We start from the raw sequence: 19,782 nt of genomic DNA, 5'->3' as shown, positions 1-19,782 counted from the left end.
CATTTGCTTTGCTCAGGGGTGTCAGTGCACTGAATAGAATGAAAACAGAGGCAAAAGGAAAGCACATAAGCAGTACATAAAATATATAACAGCATAACATATCATCACTGAAGATAAATCTATATAGAAAAAGATATGGGTGGCATATAGGAACACAATTAGAATACAAATAAACATTGCATACCAAATTTCAGATATGGGGAGGGGTTTAGGTTAGGCGTCTCAGTGTTTAAATGGTACATGTTACCATGCCTCAGAGAGCACTCGGCTGAGCCAGCGGCTTCGGGCATTGAGGAATTTGTGTGCAAGAAAGTCTGAGTGCCAAATTTGACATCAACATCTAGTGTTTCCAAAAGCAGAAGTTGATAGTGTCATCCAATGGCGTGAACGATTAGAATCTGCCTCCATTGAACAATTTGGAAATTAGACAATTACAACTGAGCTTTCTTTACAACTGGTTAACTTTTCTGGACAGATGAAAGGACTCCCGCTCTTCTTCAACTGCAAACAGAATTTGTCGTCAGATAACGACCACGAGGTCTATCCAGACTGCTAATTTTCCTCAACATGCCTCACGAACTCTGGGCCTGAACGGCTATCAGGTAGCAGGAAGGTAGTGAAGGAGGCAAGCATTTGCTCCTGATATCTCGTATGACCAGGGGACACCAGTTCAAGTCCTGGCAAGGTCACATCTGCTCAAGCTTTCTAGGGTCGATAAACTGGAAGCTGTTACATTCGTTATTAATTTTAACCTTTCCACTACAGTGCTTAAAATGGCAAATTCTGTAGTATAAAAAACTACACAAAACCATCAAATTAGAAATAATGCTCTCCTGTGTGTATCTCAGGTCTTTAATATCTTGTTGTGAATCAATCACTGTAGATAGTAGAATCCCTGCATGAAATTATGTTGATAAGGAATTGGTAGCACTATTTTAGGACTGGTTCAGTCGTGCAGTGCAAGGTCAGAAACAGTGTTTCAGTTACACACATTTTCCAATTAGGAGCTCGTTGTAACAACATAGTCATTGCTTTAAGACTGATCCAACGAGACTAAGGTGTGTGGGCGCAGAAGTGTAGCATGTAAGTGGGGCTATGAGGAAAGAGCTGGCAAATTGGAGTATATAGGATGACAGTGTCAATGAAAGACTGAGGAGTAATGTTCATTATTGCCCATGTGTATAGCACACCATCTGAGGTTTGTGCAGCATTGCCGCACTTTTCTAAGTCAATTCCTTGAACAGTGCCAGCGAACAGAAAGCAAGTCAGTCAGGGAGGAAAACGTGAGTGAAGGAAGAGAGAGATCATGCCTGAGGGAAAACGTCTATAGATTACATCGTGATTAAAATAGGACTTTGAAGCTCGGGAGGCTCAGAAGTATCCTAAACCGGTTGGCATCCAGGTTCAGATCCCTTTGAGGACTCCTTCAGGAGAAGTGTTCTGATGGGCTAAACACCGCCTAAGATGTGGCTTCCATTATATTTGTTGTGGAAGTCAGTCACTTCCAAAATGGAATGCTTAACTCTATCTAAACTCTCAAAAAACACTGAAATGACTTCCAAAATTATATGCCACTTCCTCTTTCTGAAAGGTTTCGAATCGCTAGTCTGCGTCTAGCCTCCTTCCACTCCAACCCATGATACAACACTTTACTGTAAGGGAGAGGTGTAATTCTATTCAGATAAAGCACTCATTCAGTACGAGGCCAGAGTGGATGCATGGATGTCCCTTTATGGGAGCAAAGAGTTGCCAAAAGGACCTCTCAAAGAGCTGAACTTCTTTCTTTCAGCTACAAATGAAACAATTATACTTCACTTGCTCCACCTTAAAGGCTGCATTGAATAGCCCAAATAGCTAGGGCGGTCGACCTTGAATCTGGGGAACTGGGTTCGAGTCTCAGCATTGATGCTGAACATCCTGTGATTCTGGGCAAATCACTTAATATCCCCATGCCTAACAAAAAAATTAATGTGTCCTCATGTAATGCAACTGATACCCGATTCGGGTCAAGTTTGCGCTATATAAAACTCTGTAAAATAAAAAAAGGTACATTAGAAACCCTGGACTGCCTAGGGCTGAACTGAGAATTTACCACAGGAGCATGGGTCTGCCAATCAAGCTTTGCTATTCGTCTTTGACTTGCATCAATGAGAGTACTTTTTTCTGAAAGGTAAATCCTTAGGAAAACAGGGACCCAAACCATGGACTATCTTTACATGTAGATCACTAGACGCAAAACAATCGAAGTTGACTGAAGGGAGCTGGAGTGTTCACATCTTTCTTTGGGGACCACGGCTGTCTTTGGTGGTAAGCATTTAATATACAAATGTACCGTTCTGAAACCAAAAGTAAAAGTTTATGAGGAATCTGTTGGAATTACAGCAGAGGTTCCCCTTCCTTTTCCTTTACAATATTCACCCTTTTTCTTCTTTAGCCCTTGGCAAGCTCATATGACCTTAAAATTAGTGTCACTGGCATGCCAGGCGGTCTTGTCGGGTTGTGACCTGCCAATTGTCAGCCTGACTTCTCTACACGCCCACCTGCAATTGGTGTCAACAGCACTGCTAGCTTGTCTCATCTCACTGTGCTTTGCCATTGGCCAATCTGGCTCCTCCTCCAGTGACCTGGCTCTTAGCACTGTCCGCTAGGGTCCTCTTCCTGCAACCACCTGGCAATTCTGTTGCTCAAAATAGGAAACCCTTCCGCATTCCCTAGTTCCATTTGGTGGTCCTACCATTGGAGTTAGTCTGTCTGCTACCTCCTGGACTTCACTACCATGCATGTCCCTTTCATCGGTTACTCATCTCCTTGTGCCTTTGGTGTGTCAGTGACAACTGGTATCAGTTAGTCTGGTTCCTCTTCTTGGTCCCTGTAAGTTTGTCACTTTTAGCCTGTCTACTCGTCTTGTACCTGTTGCGGGTTTCACTGATAACATGTTCCTGTCACTTATTTCTATCACTGGAACACGAATAACCTGTTCTGCCACTATAGTATTAATTTTACTGATAACATGTCCCCCTCACTTGCTTCTGGCATTTGAGTCACTGACAGCTTGTCCCTCGCCCTTCTCTGGCATTGGGGACACCGATAGCCTTTCTCTTAATAACTCTGCCACTTGGGTCACGGATAACATAACATAACATAACATAACGTGTATTTGTAAGGCGCACGTTCACCCAGAGGTCTCTTGGCGCTGAATAACAGATGTTCATTGTTACCCAACTTTATGGTACTCATTTTATCGACCTCAGATGGATAAAAGGCTGAGTGGACCTGCCGGGATGTGAACCTGTGACCATGAGGTCGAACACAGGCCCCTGCAATGGACACATTAGTCCACTGAGCCACCAGACCCTCTCCCTCTCCTCTTCTTGATTCTGGCATCATTGTCACGGAATGTCTTCTCTCCCTGGTCTCTGGCACTGAGGTCACTTACAGTCTGTCCCATCTTTGCTCTACCACTGAGGTCACTAACAGCCCGTTTCCTCTCTGTGGCCTCTGGCATTGTGGTAATGGAAAACCAGTCTCATCTCTGGAAGACAGCAGGGATCACAGAAAGCGTGTCTCCGCCTCTTTTTTTGACACTGACTGTTACTGTTAGCCAGTTTCCTTTCTTGGGTCTCTGGCACAGGGGCCCGCTATAAACTGTCCCTCTTATCTCCAACACTTGGGCTCAATAACATCCCGCCACCTCTTCCTAATATTTGCACAGAGGTCACCAACAGCTTTTCTCATCTCTTCTACTGGTGTCAGATGCTCTTGCATTGTGATCAATGATAGCATCTCTCCTCTTCCTTCTGTGTCACTGACAGCCTGTCTACCCTCCCTTGCCCCTTGTGTTACTGATGGCCTGTATCATCTTCTTGCCTCTGGTATTAGGGTCAGTGCTACCCTGTCTCCCCTCCTTTATCTCTATCACTGGTGATGGCCAGTCTCCTCTTCTCATCTCATCTCATCTCTGTAAGGGTGGGAGGCACTAAAAGGTTATAGGTAACCATAGTGCTAGAGACTAGTTAAAAGACAAAGTATGTCTATTCTTCCTTGTCTCTTGCATTGGTCAATGATATCATGTTTTGATTCTGACCCTAGTGTTCACCGATAGGCTGTTTCATCCCCCTGGTCTCTGGCACTGTAGTCCCTGATAACATTTCTACTATTCTTGTCTACGCCACGGCTAACCCTGTGTCCTAGTCCTGTTCCCCTACACTGATCAGCCTGGTAGCCCCGGTGTGTCCCTAATACTAGCGTCCCCAGCCACCTATCTCGCATTTCTTTCCCATGGCACTTGTGTCAACGATAGCCGCTCCCTCATCTTCCTTGATACTGTTATTGGAGCACCTTTCCCCTTCAATGTCCCTTCCCGTGCCATTGGCACTGATGCCACAGCCACCGTAACTCATCTCTCTTGTGGCCCTTGTTGGTCCACCTGCTCTTATTCCTTGCTCCTCTGTTAGCCAGGACCTTCTTCCTGCGCCCCTGGTATCTGTGTCAAGACGAAATAATGATTCGACGGATCAAAGGACTTGGTATTTTCAGGACGAACGCATCCGCCTCTCTTTCTTTTCCCCTCGCATCTTCTCCATCCTCCTTTCATCTCACCGTCTCTCCCATGTGTTGATCCCCTTCTCTGTTTGTCTCTCGGGCTCGCTTTCTTCCGTCCTCCATTCTTCGCGCACACACACGCACACACACACACACAAACACCACAGTCCCGCCGCCCTCCTTCCCGCCGCCCCAGCAGTGCCCCAGGCTCGGTACCTTGGTGAACGGCCACATTGCAGCCGTGGCCGTCGCAGTAGACCAGTGGGTTCTCAGCCCATCCCCTCTCATCGGAGCACACGCAGCAACCTCCCACCATCTCCTTCATCCTTCCATCGGGCTGCTCGGTGCCTTCCTGCTTCAGCCGGGGCCCCCGGGCTGGCCCTCATCGGCGTTGGGGCGGACAATGCAGATGCGGAGCCGGGCGGCCCCCTCCTCAAGGAGCTGGGGGCTCAGGCGGGCTCTGCCTGTGTTCAGTAATCATGGCTGCCCCTCCTGCCGGCCTGCATGCTGCTGTCGCCGAGCGGTAAACTCTTAGGTTCTGGGGCGAGGCACTGCTCGGGAGGGAGCGGATTTTTCGCCCTCCGTTTTCCTTCCTCTGCAGGGCTGCGCACTCGTCCGGGGGTGGCAGAGAGCGAGCCGGGGACTTCAGGGTATGAACCCCGCCACAAAGAGTGAGATCTCAGCAAGGAAAGGGCCGCCAGCAGTGCCTCAAGCCTGGGATCTCATTGTACTCCGGGTACAGAGGGGCCGCATGCCCGCCACCGCCTGGCCTGGCCGGGAATGACGGCTCCTTCTCTTCACGTGCCACCTGCCTAAAAGAAGGCTCCCAGGGGTACCCCCTTCGTCATTTATTAACTGTATGCTCAGTGATGGAAAGAATTATAAAAAAAATAAAGCACTAAGCTATAACAAACGCATCCGATTACAAAAGTGCACGTCACAAATAAACCATTCTTTGGAGCCTCGGATCTGCAGCCTCCTGCAGAGGTTGCACATGTACGTACCTCTGGAGCAGATGCGAATCCACTTGGCTATCTATCAGCTCTCGCCTGGGCACATTTGAGAGACATACTTTCAGCTGATGAAATCGAAATACACGTGAACTAAATAAAACGAGAAAATGCGATAAACAACCACCTTTCTTCAAATCCTGAGTCACGTCCATTCATCTCATCTTAAGTGTATTTGTATAACAGACAACTCACCTGGGCGAGTATCCTGGCGCTGAAGCAGGAGATGTATGGGCCATGCTGGAGGCAGGCTAGGGGAAGAGGCAGCTCTGGCAAAGGCTCATGTGTCAAAGGGCATGAAGTTCCATGGTTTAGGAGCGGGGTTGTAGAAGTCATGGCCACCAGATCTCTTTCTCTGTATGTGAGTGGTGTGTGCGAGTAAAGTCCGGCTGAGTGCTTGTTCTGCTACTGACTGGATGTGGGAAGAACACTTGGAGTTCTATAGTTTGATTAAGGTGGAAACTAGAGACCATCTTTGGAAGGGACTTGGAGTTTGTGCCAAGGACTACCCTTTTGAGGTGAATTTAGGGAAAAAGTTCTTCCAGGGTAAGAACATGAAACCCACTGACACGCCTGAGGGAAGAAGTAGCTAATAGAATCCTACCTTCCAAGGAGGGAACTGTAAGGTGCATGAGTGGAGTGACTCAAAAGGAGGGCCCATAAGCCTTGTTAGAATAATATTGAGTTTCCACGCCGGTCACACTCTTGGTGGAATAACCCGTTTGAGTTCCCCCATAAACGCTTTAATAACAGGAACCCTGAATAGGGAAATATACTCTCTGTATTGAAAGTAAGCAGCGGCAGCCGCCAAATGAAGCCTGACGGAAGTGTGTTTAAGATCTGACTTTTGGAAGTGGAACAGACAGACAATATCCTGGACTGCTACTTGAAGAGGGACACTATGTTTAGGCAGGCAGTAGTGTAGGAACCTTTTCCATTTGGCTAGGCTCTGTTTGCGGGCAGGGAAGGATGAGATACCCAAACTCTAGGACTTCAGGAGCCAAATCGCAAGATGGAAATATTTGGGGTTGGGATGTGTGAGTGTGCCTTGTTTCTGTGAGAGAAGACCAGGGCGATTGGGCAGCTTCTCGTGAGGCACTAGAGACAGTTCTAAAAGTGTGGTGAAGCAAGGCTGCCTCACCCAGGTTGAAGCTATTAAGATGAGGCTGAGGGATTTCCGCCGAAGCCTACAAACCACGAGTGGGAGAGTCGGAAACGCATAGGCAAATACCCCTGAACAGTTCATCCACAGTGCATTGCCCATGGACTCTGGAAACTATGGCCATATGCATCAAAAACAAATTTTGCAAATCTCCAATTGTGATTTTTTGCGAAATGCAATTAGAGAATCGCAAAATGCAATGTATGTAGGATTTGCTAAAAAAATTGCGAATCCTACATATTCCTTATTTGCAACTCGCAAATTGCTAATCACAAATAAGTAATACCTTCCCATTCATTCCTATGGGCTAGGAGGCCCATAGGAATGAATAGGAAGACATTCTCAATTTGTGATTGCCAATTAGAGAATCGCAAATTGAGAATGCAATTTCAAGGTTGCAAGGGTGCCAAGAGGACACCCTGTTGCACCCCTGAAATATGCATGTGTGCACATTTTGCGCACATACATGCCCTAGAGGCATGTATATGTGACATATGGCACTTTTAAAAAATCAAAAAAGTGTTTTTTTTTAAAGAAAACCGCAAATTACCACCAACTTGAAGTTGGTGGTAATTTGCGATTCCTTAAGGCCAGATCGCAATTTTTTGTGATGCTTACATTGCATTTAAGGAATCGCAATTTGCGATTCCTTCAATGGATTTGCAAAATAGGGAATCGAAAATTTTGCTATTCCTTATTTGGCGAGTGGGTTTTCATGTGATACATTGCACACTACTAAATAGCGATCGCAAACACTGAAATTCTGTTAATTTTAGCGTTTGCGATCGCAATTTAGCTTGATACATATGGCGCCTGGAGTCAAAGTTTGTTCAGAGGCGAACAGGTATGTCTGCCGGAACCCCCAACCTGACCACTGTGGTAGTAGGCACTCCTGCAAAGGACGCATGTGCAACCTGACATGTGGGACTATAGCACTGCAAGAGGCCATCATGCCTGGAGGCACATGACCTTTCTCACCGTTATCTAGTGATCAGGCTGAAAAAGAGGAAGCAGTGTTTGGAATGCTTGTACCCTTGTAGAGCTGTGGGATTTTTTCCCTAGGTGAGAGTCGAGTATGGCCCAGAGGAAGGGCTGCACTTGTAAGAGCTGGAGATGGGACTTGGTGGCATTGAAGGTGAAGCCTAGGCTGTGCAAGAGATGTCTGGTGACTTGGGTGTGCACTAGGCATTGCTGTTCCGTGGCGCTTTTGAACAACCAATCATCCAGTTACAGAAGGAAGACTTGGACACTGCTCTATCTAAAGTGAGTGCAAGACTGTAAGGAAGTAGGTCTCTGTTGCAGTAACCCCCCACTTTTTGCTTGATACCTGATGCACTTTTCCTTGGTGTGCCCTGGGTCCCTGCCAATCAGGAACCCAGGGCCTGTGTTCCTTCCCAAAACTGTACTAAAGCCTAAACCCAATTGGCATCTCTGGCCACATGTCAGCCCCTAGTAAATGGTACCCTGCGTACCCAGGGCATTGTGACCAGAGAAGACCATTAAGGGCTGCAGCACTTATTATACCACCCTTAGGGGTCCTGTACCCTGACACACACACACACTGCCTTTGCAGGCTGAGTGTCCTGGTGCAGAACTAAACAAAGAGTCAACATGGCACACATCCCTGTGTGCCATGCCCACAAACCCACTACCTTGGCATACATCAGCCACCCCTCTAGCAGGGTGCCCTATGCCAGTGGTGTGGGCACATGTGCATGAGCCCTGTGCCCCTACAGTACCCAGGGCCGTGCGCGTAGTGTGCGGTGGCAGACGGTGTTGAAGGCGGCAGAAAGGTCTAGGAGGATGAGTGCTGCGGTCTCGCCATTGTCCAGCAGGGTCCTGATGTCATTGGTGGCAGCGATGAGGGCAGTCTCGGTGCTATGGTTGCTGCGGAACCTGACTGGGAAGGGTCCAGGTGCTGGGAGGTTGTCATTATGAACTCCACAGCACCATAATGGCTACACTGAAGACTGACAAGTTTGATATCAAACTTCTCAGCACATTAAACCCACACTGATGCCAGTGTGGGATTTAATGTAAAATACACTACAGAGGGCATCTTAGAGATGCCCCCTGAAACCTAACCTACAATCCACGTCTTGTCTGAGAGGCTGCCTAGGCTCACAGCAGACATGTTGCTGGAGCCCTGGGTGGAGAGCCCCCGCTCTTCTGGGCCTGCAACTATGCACATCCTGGGACGAGGTGCCAAGCCTCCTCCCCCAGGATGAGCAGGGGAAGCTTCAAAGACATTCCACCTTTGAGCGCTTCTCCAGACCACTTGCTATACTCAGCAACTGGCCCCTACCAGTTCTGACCCCCACTCTGGTGGGAAGACTGGCGGGAAACCCTATGTCAGAAAGGGGGGTGTGCCAACCTGTTCCAACTCCAGCCCTCAGGTGGGAAAGGCGAGGTGAAGCACGACCCCGGGCTCCGACAATCTTGATGATGGGGAGCCCTGCCCAATAACAGCTAGGCTCCTGCCCCCCTCCCACAGTAGAGGAGCAGGCTAGGGGATGTACCCACCCCGGGACAGGGACCCATTGGTCCCTGGCCTTGCCCTACCTGTAACACACCTAAATTTAGTATTTAGGGGCAACCTCAACATTCCTTCCACAGATCCCAATTGCAACAAGAAGAAGAACAAGAAACAAAAAAAACTGCTGTGCAGCTGCTTCCTAAAGGACGACGCCCACTGACTTGGCCCCAGAACCCTACAGGCCTGTTGATCCTTGAACCTGCTCCTGCGAAACTCCGGCGTCTCCTACGGACGGCAATCTCGAAAACCCAGGAGGACCTGCCTGCCTTGAACCTTCCAAAAGACTGGGACTCCCACGAGCAGTGGTTCTGATCAAACAGCAATACCCCTGGTGCCAGCCAGGAACCGCAAACCCAGCCCACTCTGCACCCGCCAAGCCCAGCCTGTGCCTGAGTGACCCAAGACCACAAGGACATCCCCCCCGGCGACTGTGACCAGAAGTCCAGTGCCCAAAGACCCTCCTCGACGAACCAGACGACGCCTGCAGCCTCAGAATCAGGGACCCCTCCAACCGCGACCAGCTGAGGGTAAGATTTCCCGACACCAAAAGACACCCCTGCACCAGGCGCCCTGCGGCCCCCTGTGCATTCCTTTGGGGTACCTACCTCTTCTCCAAGATCCCGATTTACCTCTCGAAGTGGTGGTCGGACCTGAAGACTCTTCGCTTCCGAGTCTGCAGCCTTTGTTCACTTTTTAACTTTCCCATTGGATAACATTGAAAGCCCGACGGCTCAAAAGCACCCTGCAACCAGCCGCCCGAGTGCCGCTGGAAGTGCAACAACTACCCTATTTTACTTCCCTACTTGCCCTGAGTAAGTGACCAGGAGCCCAGCTCCCACAGCTGTGTGGCCTGCTTTCTTGATTTAGATGAGATGCACCCACGGAAAAACATGAAGTAAAAAATGATGAACTTTTGGAGACATGAATAAGTAACCAGAAGCGACAATGGCACAGGACTGGTGTTCCCGATTTTGAGAAAATATGTGCATTAGGAGTTTATCAGCAAAGAAAAAAACACGTGAAAGAGAGCTAAAGGAAGAGTCACGAAAATTGCTGTGTGAATAGATTGCTTTAACTCACCAAGAGTCACATTGGATTTATTAATTAGAGGAATTCAAAGTTGAAGTGATGTTGCCATTGGTGATGCGGTTATGTTTAAGCAGTTCAAAGTGGGGATGTTTAATCATGTAAATCCATCTTTTTGTTCGATATGGCAAGATGCATGCTGGGATAAGTAGTTACTTAAGCAACAGGAGTAGAACTGTGGCACTGGCATATGCAGAAGATTGTAGCGTGGACAGAGGGGAATGGGAGTTTAACACCTGATGCTAATTGAGCAGGGCGGGAAGCTGGTTAAACAGTGTTTTTCCGGCAAATGAAACGCTTAGTTAAATACAATGTTCATGCTGCGGCGGACTCGAAAAATCTTCATGCTGTAACTAGAGAAGGAAGATGCTCACGGAATTCATGTTTTGGATGGGGTTCGTTATGAAGAAAAATTGCATGTCATGGTAAGCGCAAATGCTGTCAAAGCCGCTGGGTAGTCAATAAGAGAACAAGACTTTACACAGAATGGGATGGGTTACAGAACGCAATCTTTTATATTAACATGGCTGCACATATTGGTTGCTGAGTTGATGACTTTTGTAGTGTGTCTCTGGCATATTAGAATGTAGAGCAAATAATGTGGCATATATTGTTTATCCTTTTGAATACCTCGGGATAACATGATGTACGTGTATCATTGAAATGCACAATATGTATGATGTTGGGTTAAACATTGATAGAATTATTTTTCCTGTATCACTTTTTAGATGCCCCTGACGAAGGGATTGATTTATCTCGAAATGCATTGGGTTTTTAAATAAACATCATGATATGTGGAATCTACCTGTGCCCTGACGTTTGCTTGAGTAGTCTTAAAGCAGAAAGCGTATGGCTAAAACAAATTGAAGTAATAGTTTAAATAGGAGGAAGGATTAAACAGAGAAAATATAAAATGGTTGAAGAGAAGATAAACATGGCTGAATTTAATTCATTGGATTCATACAGGAGTATTGCACTCCTAATGGCTGTGCAACTTGGTGGAACTTATAAAAAAGTTCCCCCCTTGGATTTGTTCTGCTTGCTTGCAGCCACCAACCAAAGGCCCCCCCTACCCTCCATTGGATTGCATTGGGCATACTCTCTCAGCACCCGGCTGCCCCTGTGCCGCTGAGGGTGTAACTACTGTACCTTTCCGACCCTGGGAGACCCCTGAATCTATGCCCAGAACCGTAACTCCACCAGTCGAGTACTTACCTAAAAGCGATAACTCATTTTCCTTCTATAGGTTAACATTGACTGGTTTCACTTGAAATTTCTTTCAAGTGTGGAGTTTTGAAACTTTAAAATATTATTTAAAATGAGCCGAATAACGAATTCCGAATTACTCACCTGTGATCAGGAGAGAAGCCAGTACTGTACCTTTTAGCCCAGTACTGAACCGAAAAAGTAATTATAACTGTACCTACCAAAACGTAATACTTACCTGTCTTAGGTAGAGGTCCCAGTGCTAAACTTAGGAGTCCAGTACTGGATCACAAAAGTTGTTAGGAGTTAGACCACCTTGACATGCGAGATTGCAGGTAATGTGAACTTTGACCCATATCCCTAAATCGAAACCTAATCACCAAGACCTTTGTGGACGCTCCCTAATATGAGTAAAGAGGCGCGGTAGAACGTAGCCGTTGCTTGGCTTACTGTTCCGGTACCACACCCCCCTATTCACTTCCTGGTTTGTTGCTCGCGTCCTCCGTGGCGTCCTACGGATCCCTCCGTGTGTTCTTGGATATTTCTTTGCCTGCATGAAGCTGCCACCTTATCCTGCAGTAACCCGATATCCTGGTGCACTGTGAGAATGTTTCTGCCGGTCTTCGGCTTACCTCCATTTATGCGCGAGTTATATCGTGCGACTCCCCTATCTTTCCTCACTCATTTTGCGGGCGTTTTCTGCTCGATTCATTGCCTTTGACTCCACAGTGTGGCTTTTACTCACCCTTTCATTTCTTTGTTGGTTGGATATTCCTTTGAGAGTGAGCGCTCCGCCCTTGCCTTCTTTTAGGGCCGGGTGTCTCTCCTCCTGAGAATGTACTGCTCCGCTGTTACCGCCCTTGACAGCCGGTCGGTGCACCTCAATCCCCTTATAATTTTGTTTGTGTCTGGTGTGTGAGTCTTTCGTGAGTTCTACCTATCCTGACCAGTTTCTGGGTCTCCTGCTTCCCTGTTCCTGAACTCATCGTTAAAGCCCGCCCGACCTGTATTTGGGGTAAGCACATCTGGAATATCACGCATGTCAATGTGTCCTTAATGAATGTCATAGTAATAGAGAGCTTATTACTTGTATAACTTGTTTTGTTTCCCAGTTTGGACTACCACCTGAGACTCCTGCTGTTACCTGCCAACCCCAACCCCCTCGTATGAGGAGAGTGGTGGACACTCCTTGGGTAATTTCCCTCATACTTTTAGGGGACAGTAGACAGGAGTGTGTATATTTCACATTCTTGCTTCTGTGTCCTGGAGGTGGAGGGATTCTTCTTCGCTCCTGTGGAAATTGGTTATTCGACTAACAAAAGTAACGAGAACCTACTTTACCTGTGACTTGAATTTCCTCCCATAGGATAACATTGCTTGGTTTTCACTGAAAAGTTTCTAAGTGTCAACTTTGAAAATACATTTATATTGTTTAAAAATCACAACTGTAACCAAAAAGCTTTAACTTAACTGTTTACAGCCTATGTCCCGGGAATGAAGCCAGGATCCAGTCCTGTGGTTAGAAAAGTAATCCATAAAGTAATCTATTGCATTTATGTAGAAAAACACATTGAGCTCAATGTTAAATTGTGTTTGAAATTATGTTGCCTATTGCAAGCACTGTAGCTATTGTACTTACAAAGTCTATTGCCTTTTTGCAAAGTAATTACCTAAAATCACTCATATTGAGAAAAGTATATTTTCATACTTTTTGGTTCTAAAATAAAACAACTTTATCTTTTGATATAAAACAATTGGCCTAGAGTTCAGTTCTTGAGTGTGGGAGACCATTTGCTGACTGAGTGTGTACAACAAATGCTTTACACTGTCCTCTGATACTGCCTTACTGCTCGACCAAGCTACTACTTTAGAGAGTAAGGTTATATTTAACTTTAACATCTGCCATACCTCTGGAGACTGGGGACTCTATACACACTGTACCCTATTTGGTCCAGTATATATAGAGCTACTTTCTTACAAAGACCCTCTGTAAACACCCTGGGAGCCGTGGTTACTCTGAAGGGCAGACCTTTGAACTGATACTGTTGGTCACTTACCACAAACCGTAGGAACCATTGATGTGCAGGGTGGATGGGGATGTGGAATTAGGCGGTATAGGGTGGTCATGAAGTCGCCATAGTAGAGGAATGAGATCCTGGAGTATCACCATGTTAAAGTACTCTGACAAGATGTTCTTGTTAAGTTGCCTGAGGTCTAGGATGGGCATTTGGAACCCATTTATGATAAAAAAGGAAGTATAGGGAGAATACTCATTTGCCCCAGTGTTGTGGCGGCATGGGTTCTATGGTAGTGCATGCATCTCCTCTTGAAGCAGAAGTTCTGGGGTAAAGTTGTATCTGGTGGCAGGAGTAGTCGGGATGTTTGGAGGGGTTTGTGTGAGTTCTAGAAAGTTCCCCTCCGCTGTGTGAGTTCTACAAAGTTCCCCTCCGCTATGATATCTAGAACCCACTGGTCTGAGTTGATCTCTGTCTAGCAGGACAGAAATCCATGAAATCTTCTTCTGACAGGTGTTAGATGGTCGGGAGGGAAGAGTAACGGAGTCACTGTTTTGGAGATGCAGCCCCTTTGGGTGCTGCATCTTTTCTTCTGCCATTGTTATTTTTATATTCTCCCCTGTAGTAACCCAGATAGGGTATTTGCTGCAGCTGTTGTCTGGGGAAAGACATGAATGCCTCAGGGGTTGTTGTTTTAGCCCCTCCACAATATTGTGTACAGCAAATGGAGCCACAGCCAGATTGGGTCTGTAAGGCTCCAATGGCTTTAGCCATCTCAGTATCCTCCTTTATTTTTTCCAGCATCTACTCAACTAGCGGGTCAAGATGCTCGCCATCAAAGGGCAAGTTGACCAGGTGCTGCTGCACATCTGGTTTAAATCAGAAACATGCAGCCATGTGTGTCTATGAAGAAGAATACTGGTATTTATCCCACAAGCAGCGGTGTCTGAGGCGTCCAGGGCGCATCGAATGTTCGTGTTGGAAATATTTTTTTCCTTCGCTACTAACTCCTCGCCCCTTTTTCTGTACTGGTCTGGGAGGTGTGGCAGCAACTTCTCCATCTCATACAAAAAGGTGCAGTCATACCGGGAGAGTAAACCCACAGAATTGGCTTTACACCAGTGCACACCAGACTGGCCTGATAAACACTGCCCGGCTGTGTCAATATTCTTACTTTTTCAGTTGGGAGGATGGCATCCCCTGTGCCATGGGAATTTGAGTCCCCTGATGTAAGGAGGGTTAGAAGGAGAAGCTTCATAATTCTAGTCAACCCTTGCATGATGACTCACTCCTTGAATATGTAAGAGGCTGGTTTGTGCACACCCCTAAGCATTGGTAACTACTGCATGGACCGTTTGGTGGTGGAGATTGGCTCCTTGAGGAAGTCCTCCTCTTCAGATTGCTTATGCGTTTCCATCTCATGGCATCCAGTAGTGTCATCTTGTGGGGACGGTTTGGCCATATAGAGGCCCGTGTGCGCCACAACGTTTTTTTTTGTGTTCATTCATATATATTCAGAACCAAAAAAAGGAATAATAGCTTACAATTGTCCAGATTAAGGCATTGGTACAGCTTGGACGGTACATATAACACATTACATAGTTTATAGCGTTATGGAAAAATGTCTTCCTACAGTACACATACATACATATGTTATGTTATGTTATGTCCACTAGTAGCGCGCACGGATACTCATGAGTGTCCCGGCGCAATGCAGAGGGGTAAAGGAAGAAACTTAACAGGCAAAAAGGTGGGTCTTGAGTTATATTATAAACACAGCAAAGTTCGGAATGGACCGCAAGGAAAGGGGGAGGGCGTTCCAGGCTACACTGGCCTTCACTGCAAAGGAACTGCCATCCTCTGAAGCTTAAAGCGAGGAATCAGAGCAAGACGCAAAGACATAGATCGAAGCGCACGCGTCGGAAGGTAGAAGGAAAATCGCCTCTGGAGGTAGAGGGGGCCAGAACCATGGAGAGCCCGATGGGCCAAAACTAAAGATTTCGAACCTGACCCTGTCAACAACAGGAAGCCAGTGAAGAGAATGTAATAAAGGGACAGCACTATTCCTCGTCGAGATGCCCAATAACAATCTGGCGGCCGCATTCTGGACTACCTGAAGCTTTTTGAGCAGGTATCCAGGGGACCCAGCAAAGAGAGCATTGGCGTAGTCCAGGCGAGATAGAATGAGGGCACAGGTGACAGTTTCTCTAGCCGCTTGAGGGAGAAGCGGAAAGAAGGTCCGCAGAGTCTTAAGGAGGCCAAAGCAGCAGCCTGCCAGTTTTTTAATGTGAGTAGAAAAGGAAAGACTCTCATCGAACCATAGTCCCAGATTTTTTACAGGCTGTCCCGACACGGGAGGGAGCGGGGAGTCAGGAGGCCACAGCTGCTCACAAAAGTCAGCGGGGAACTTGCCATGAAGCAAGATCTCGGACTTTTGTTTGTTACATTTTAACTGTGCATCCGCCAGCCATTTAAAGATGGAAACAAGACACTGTTGTGCTGCTGAGACAGAGACAGATGTTTTATCCCAGGTGAACAGCAGCTGCGTGTCATCAGCAAAGTACTATAGAAAAATTAGACTCAATGCATTTTTTGAAGATAAAGAAAAATTGATTAGAAATAACAAATCAGGACTTAAGCCCAAATCAAATTGGACACCGTCAATATCCCAAGTTAATAAAGATATTGAGGCCTTCGAAAGAAGTGTCAGCAAAAGCATTGATAATCTACTCAAGAAAAAATCATGGACTCAGTACAATTTAAATAAAGAAGAACATCAAGCACTTAAAAAATTAGAACAAGATCTCACCCTGACTGTAAAACCGGCAGATAAAGGGGGCAGTATCGTGCTGATGTCCACTAGTGATTACAATGAAAGAATTCAAACAATGCTTGATAATGAACTGCACTATTGCAAATCAAGTAGATCAGAATGGATAGCATTGAAGGATAAAATCAGGACAATACTCACTTTTGCAAAAGATGATGATATCATTTGTACGGAAGAGTATAATTTTTTACTTAATGATCAACCAGTCATCCCAGCACTTTATGGACTTCCGAAAGTCCACAAAAGCACTAGTGATCCACCAATGAGGCCTATTGTGTCGAGTATCAACTCTCTAACAGAACCACTTAGCCAATATGTAGATGTCTTTTTGCAACCATATGTCACGCAACAACAGGCATATATAAAAGACACGACAGCAATGATAAAAAAGATTGAGAATGCCAGGTTTGACCCTGATGTCCAGAGTCTTGTGACTCTGGACATTGAGGCCTTATATACAAACATTCCCCAGGAAAACACAATCAATATGATAAAAAATGTGTTGACATCGGGAGAAGAAGACCTTACGGCACATGCAAACTTTATTGTTGAATGTGTTAGTATTATCTTGAAAAACAATATTTTTCTTTTTGAAAAATAATTCTATAGGCAGGTCAAGGGGACCAGCATGGGGGCCACCTGTGCGCCGAGCTTGGCCTGCCTATACGTGGCAAATTTTGAAGATAAACATATCTTCAATGATATGGCACCTTTTTTTGAGAATATTTCTGTTTGGTCAAGTTATATTGATGATGTGTTTTTTATTTGGACAGGCACTGATGACCTTTTAAAAGAATTCATAGAATGGCTAAACCTAGGTGACGATAATCTGAAGTTTACTTCCAATATCAGTAAAAACAAATGTGAATTTTTAGATATTCAAATAAAAAATGTGAACGGTTTTTTAAATGTGGAACTCTATACAAAGAGTACAGATAGGAATACGATGCTCCACTATAAGAGTAACCACCCGGCCAGTCAAAGAGATAACATCCCGTTAGGCCAATTTTTACGGCTGAAACGCAACTGTACTAACAATAAAGACTTTGAGAAACATGCTGAAGTCCTCACCCGTAAATTCATAGATAGAGGCTATCCTAAAAAGTTGACCAGACATGCTTTCAAAAGGGCCAAATATTTTAATAGGGAAACATTTTTCGAAGACAAAAAGAGAAATACAGGGGAAGAAAAAAGACCTCTTATCTTTGTGACAAATTTCTCAAATGTTAGTAATCAAGTTAAAAACATTATAAATAGAAACTGGCATCTTATTACAAACAAAAACAAAGAAATGCTACCGAGACCAATGTTTTCTTTTAGAAGAAATAAGACCATCAGGAACTCTTTGGTCCATACCTATAGAGACAAAAATAGCAAATTACAAGCTGTACTGCCAAATGCCAGCTTACACACTGGTACCTTTCCATGTCAAGGATGCAGCATCTGTCCACACATAATGAAAGGCCCAACCATTATGATCAATGGGAATAATCACAAGATATGGAAGTTTATTAATTGTCATTCAGGCAACCTAATATACCTAATCAAATGCCCTTGTGACTTAGCATATATAGGAGAGACCTCAAGAGAAATTAAGACCAGGATCCTGGAGCACAAATCTTCTATTAGAACCAATAAGAAAAATGCACCTTTAGTGGAACATTGGTCAAAAGAGAAACACACTCTGGATGACCTAAAATGGTGTGGCATCGAGATTATAACCACGAGTTTCCGTGGAGGTGACCAACAAACAAAAAGGAAAAAACGTGAACAATTCTACATGAGCTTGTTTGACACTGTTAAAAGAGGGCTTAACAGCCGTGAAGACTGGGAAAAACTCTTATAGTAACCTCCTTAACACCTTGTCAACATTATGGACACTAGGAATCTGGAATCTATATACCTAGTGTTGGGCTCTATCTTCCTGGGCGGAATTATATATCAGCCTCAATGCCATGTCTCAATATTGCCATCAACAATTCGGAACCCCAATAGGGAACTGTATTTATATATAATAAAAATTACTAGACCCCAGTAATTGTTATAATAATATCGGTATAATTTTGATGTCAGGCATAACGATTGATCCTAAAACAACAGACAGATCGGTTAAGCAGACATATAAGATCTGACTGAGAACTAATAAAGATTAAAGGTTCTATAAAAGTATCCTCACATTTGCTGGAATCTGCAAATCAGTGTAAGTAGTATATTAAAAGAAAAAAACATATATTTGGGGAAATTAGACGACTTTCAGTCCCGTTCCAAGATGGCGGTTAAATACTGTTTATATCGTTCTCACGAATCGTTCTCACGGATTGTGTATCGTAATATGGATTCGATATTTGTGAATAGGATGGCGTGGATTTTGAGACGGTATTTGAATTAATGTGAATTAAGTAGGTATTAGTGATGATACAATCTATATAACCATTAATGAAAACAATCAAAAACTACCCGACCCGAAATGGCGGCCAATAATAGACGTAAAGATAGATGAGCGAGGATATAGACGTTAATACTACAATCTGAAGTAGGAGACTATAGGGATAATCTGGTTTTCTAATGTTTGGTTGTAGATGAATGACTAATTCAATTGGAGGGATAAAAGTAATAATAACTCGCGGGCAAGTCACGTGATTCTCAGTGACCTCTGACCCGACGCAACACGGTATAAACGAGAGAAACGCCAAAGGGAATTATTTCCAGAGAATATCGAGATCCGCGGGGGTGCAGGGAGGCCGTTCTAACTGTCTAAGGTAAGCGTTAGAGAAAAATAACGGGATTACTAGATGCTGCCTCGAATCCAGCAAGAAGTTAAGACCTTGATGGTTTAGCTAATGTACTTAACCCACGTTACAAAGTAGACAGCACATTTTGTGCATAGCGGTAATTCTCCCCCCATTGGGCATCTCCACATTGAAATACCAATTTATAGCCCTAATACTATTAGGAAGGTTGTCTTTACAAAAATATTTCGAATGCACATCAACATGAAATTAACATTCTAAATTCCAGGTCAAACTAATTTGGTCACAACCTGAATCGTTATTGATAAATAAGGTATAAATAGACAGGGTATGCCATATACAAAATGACTATGTCGAGAGTCAGATAGAACGGGTGTTAATAAGACATCACTAAACAGATTTATTAATATGGTAACTACATATGCCATTATACAACTGACAGGAATTTTTAAATCAAAATCTCTTTCAGAATGAAATTGAGAAAGTGAGTGGGAGAAAACGAGGCCAGTCGCCATTTTCAGCGAAGTGCCGGCAGATCAATATTTTAGTCTGATTCATTTTTACCTTAAGGCAAGTCGACGTGGACCCCTGTTTTAATTATTTGATTTTAATTATTTTGCTTAATAGTAAGCAGATGTATAGAGA

General features: G+C 44.9%; 1 protein-coding gene across 3 annotated transcripts in view; it reads right to left on the bottom strand.

The window, feature by feature from the left end:
• MLLT6 (MLLT6, PHD finger containing) overlaps positions 1-5,333 on the bottom strand; it is a 767,712-nt gene extending 762,379 nt beyond the window's left edge. For 2 of the 3 annotated variants that reach the window (XM_078645614.1, XM_078645615.1), the window contains exon 1: positions 4,759-5,309. In XM_078645614.1, coding sequence (XP_078501740.1) covers positions 4,759-4,867 — 109 coding nt within the window. In that variant the 5' untranslated portion in view covers positions 4,868-5,309. Of the gene's footprint in view, positions 1-4,758 lie in introns of all 3 variants that reach the window. The other variant, XM_078645616.1, reaches the window with a different exon arrangement.
• Positions 5,334-19,782: the final 14,449 nt, after the last annotated feature.

This window comes from Lissotriton helveticus, chromosome 5_1 (assembly GCF_964261635.1).
Source record: "Lissotriton helveticus chromosome 5_1, aLisHel1.1, whole genome shotgun sequence".
In the NCBI taxonomy this organism is placed as follows: Eukaryota; Metazoa; Chordata; class Amphibia; order Caudata; family Salamandridae; genus Lissotriton; species Lissotriton helveticus.
This window is presented reverse-complemented; position numbering and strand designations above follow the sequence as displayed.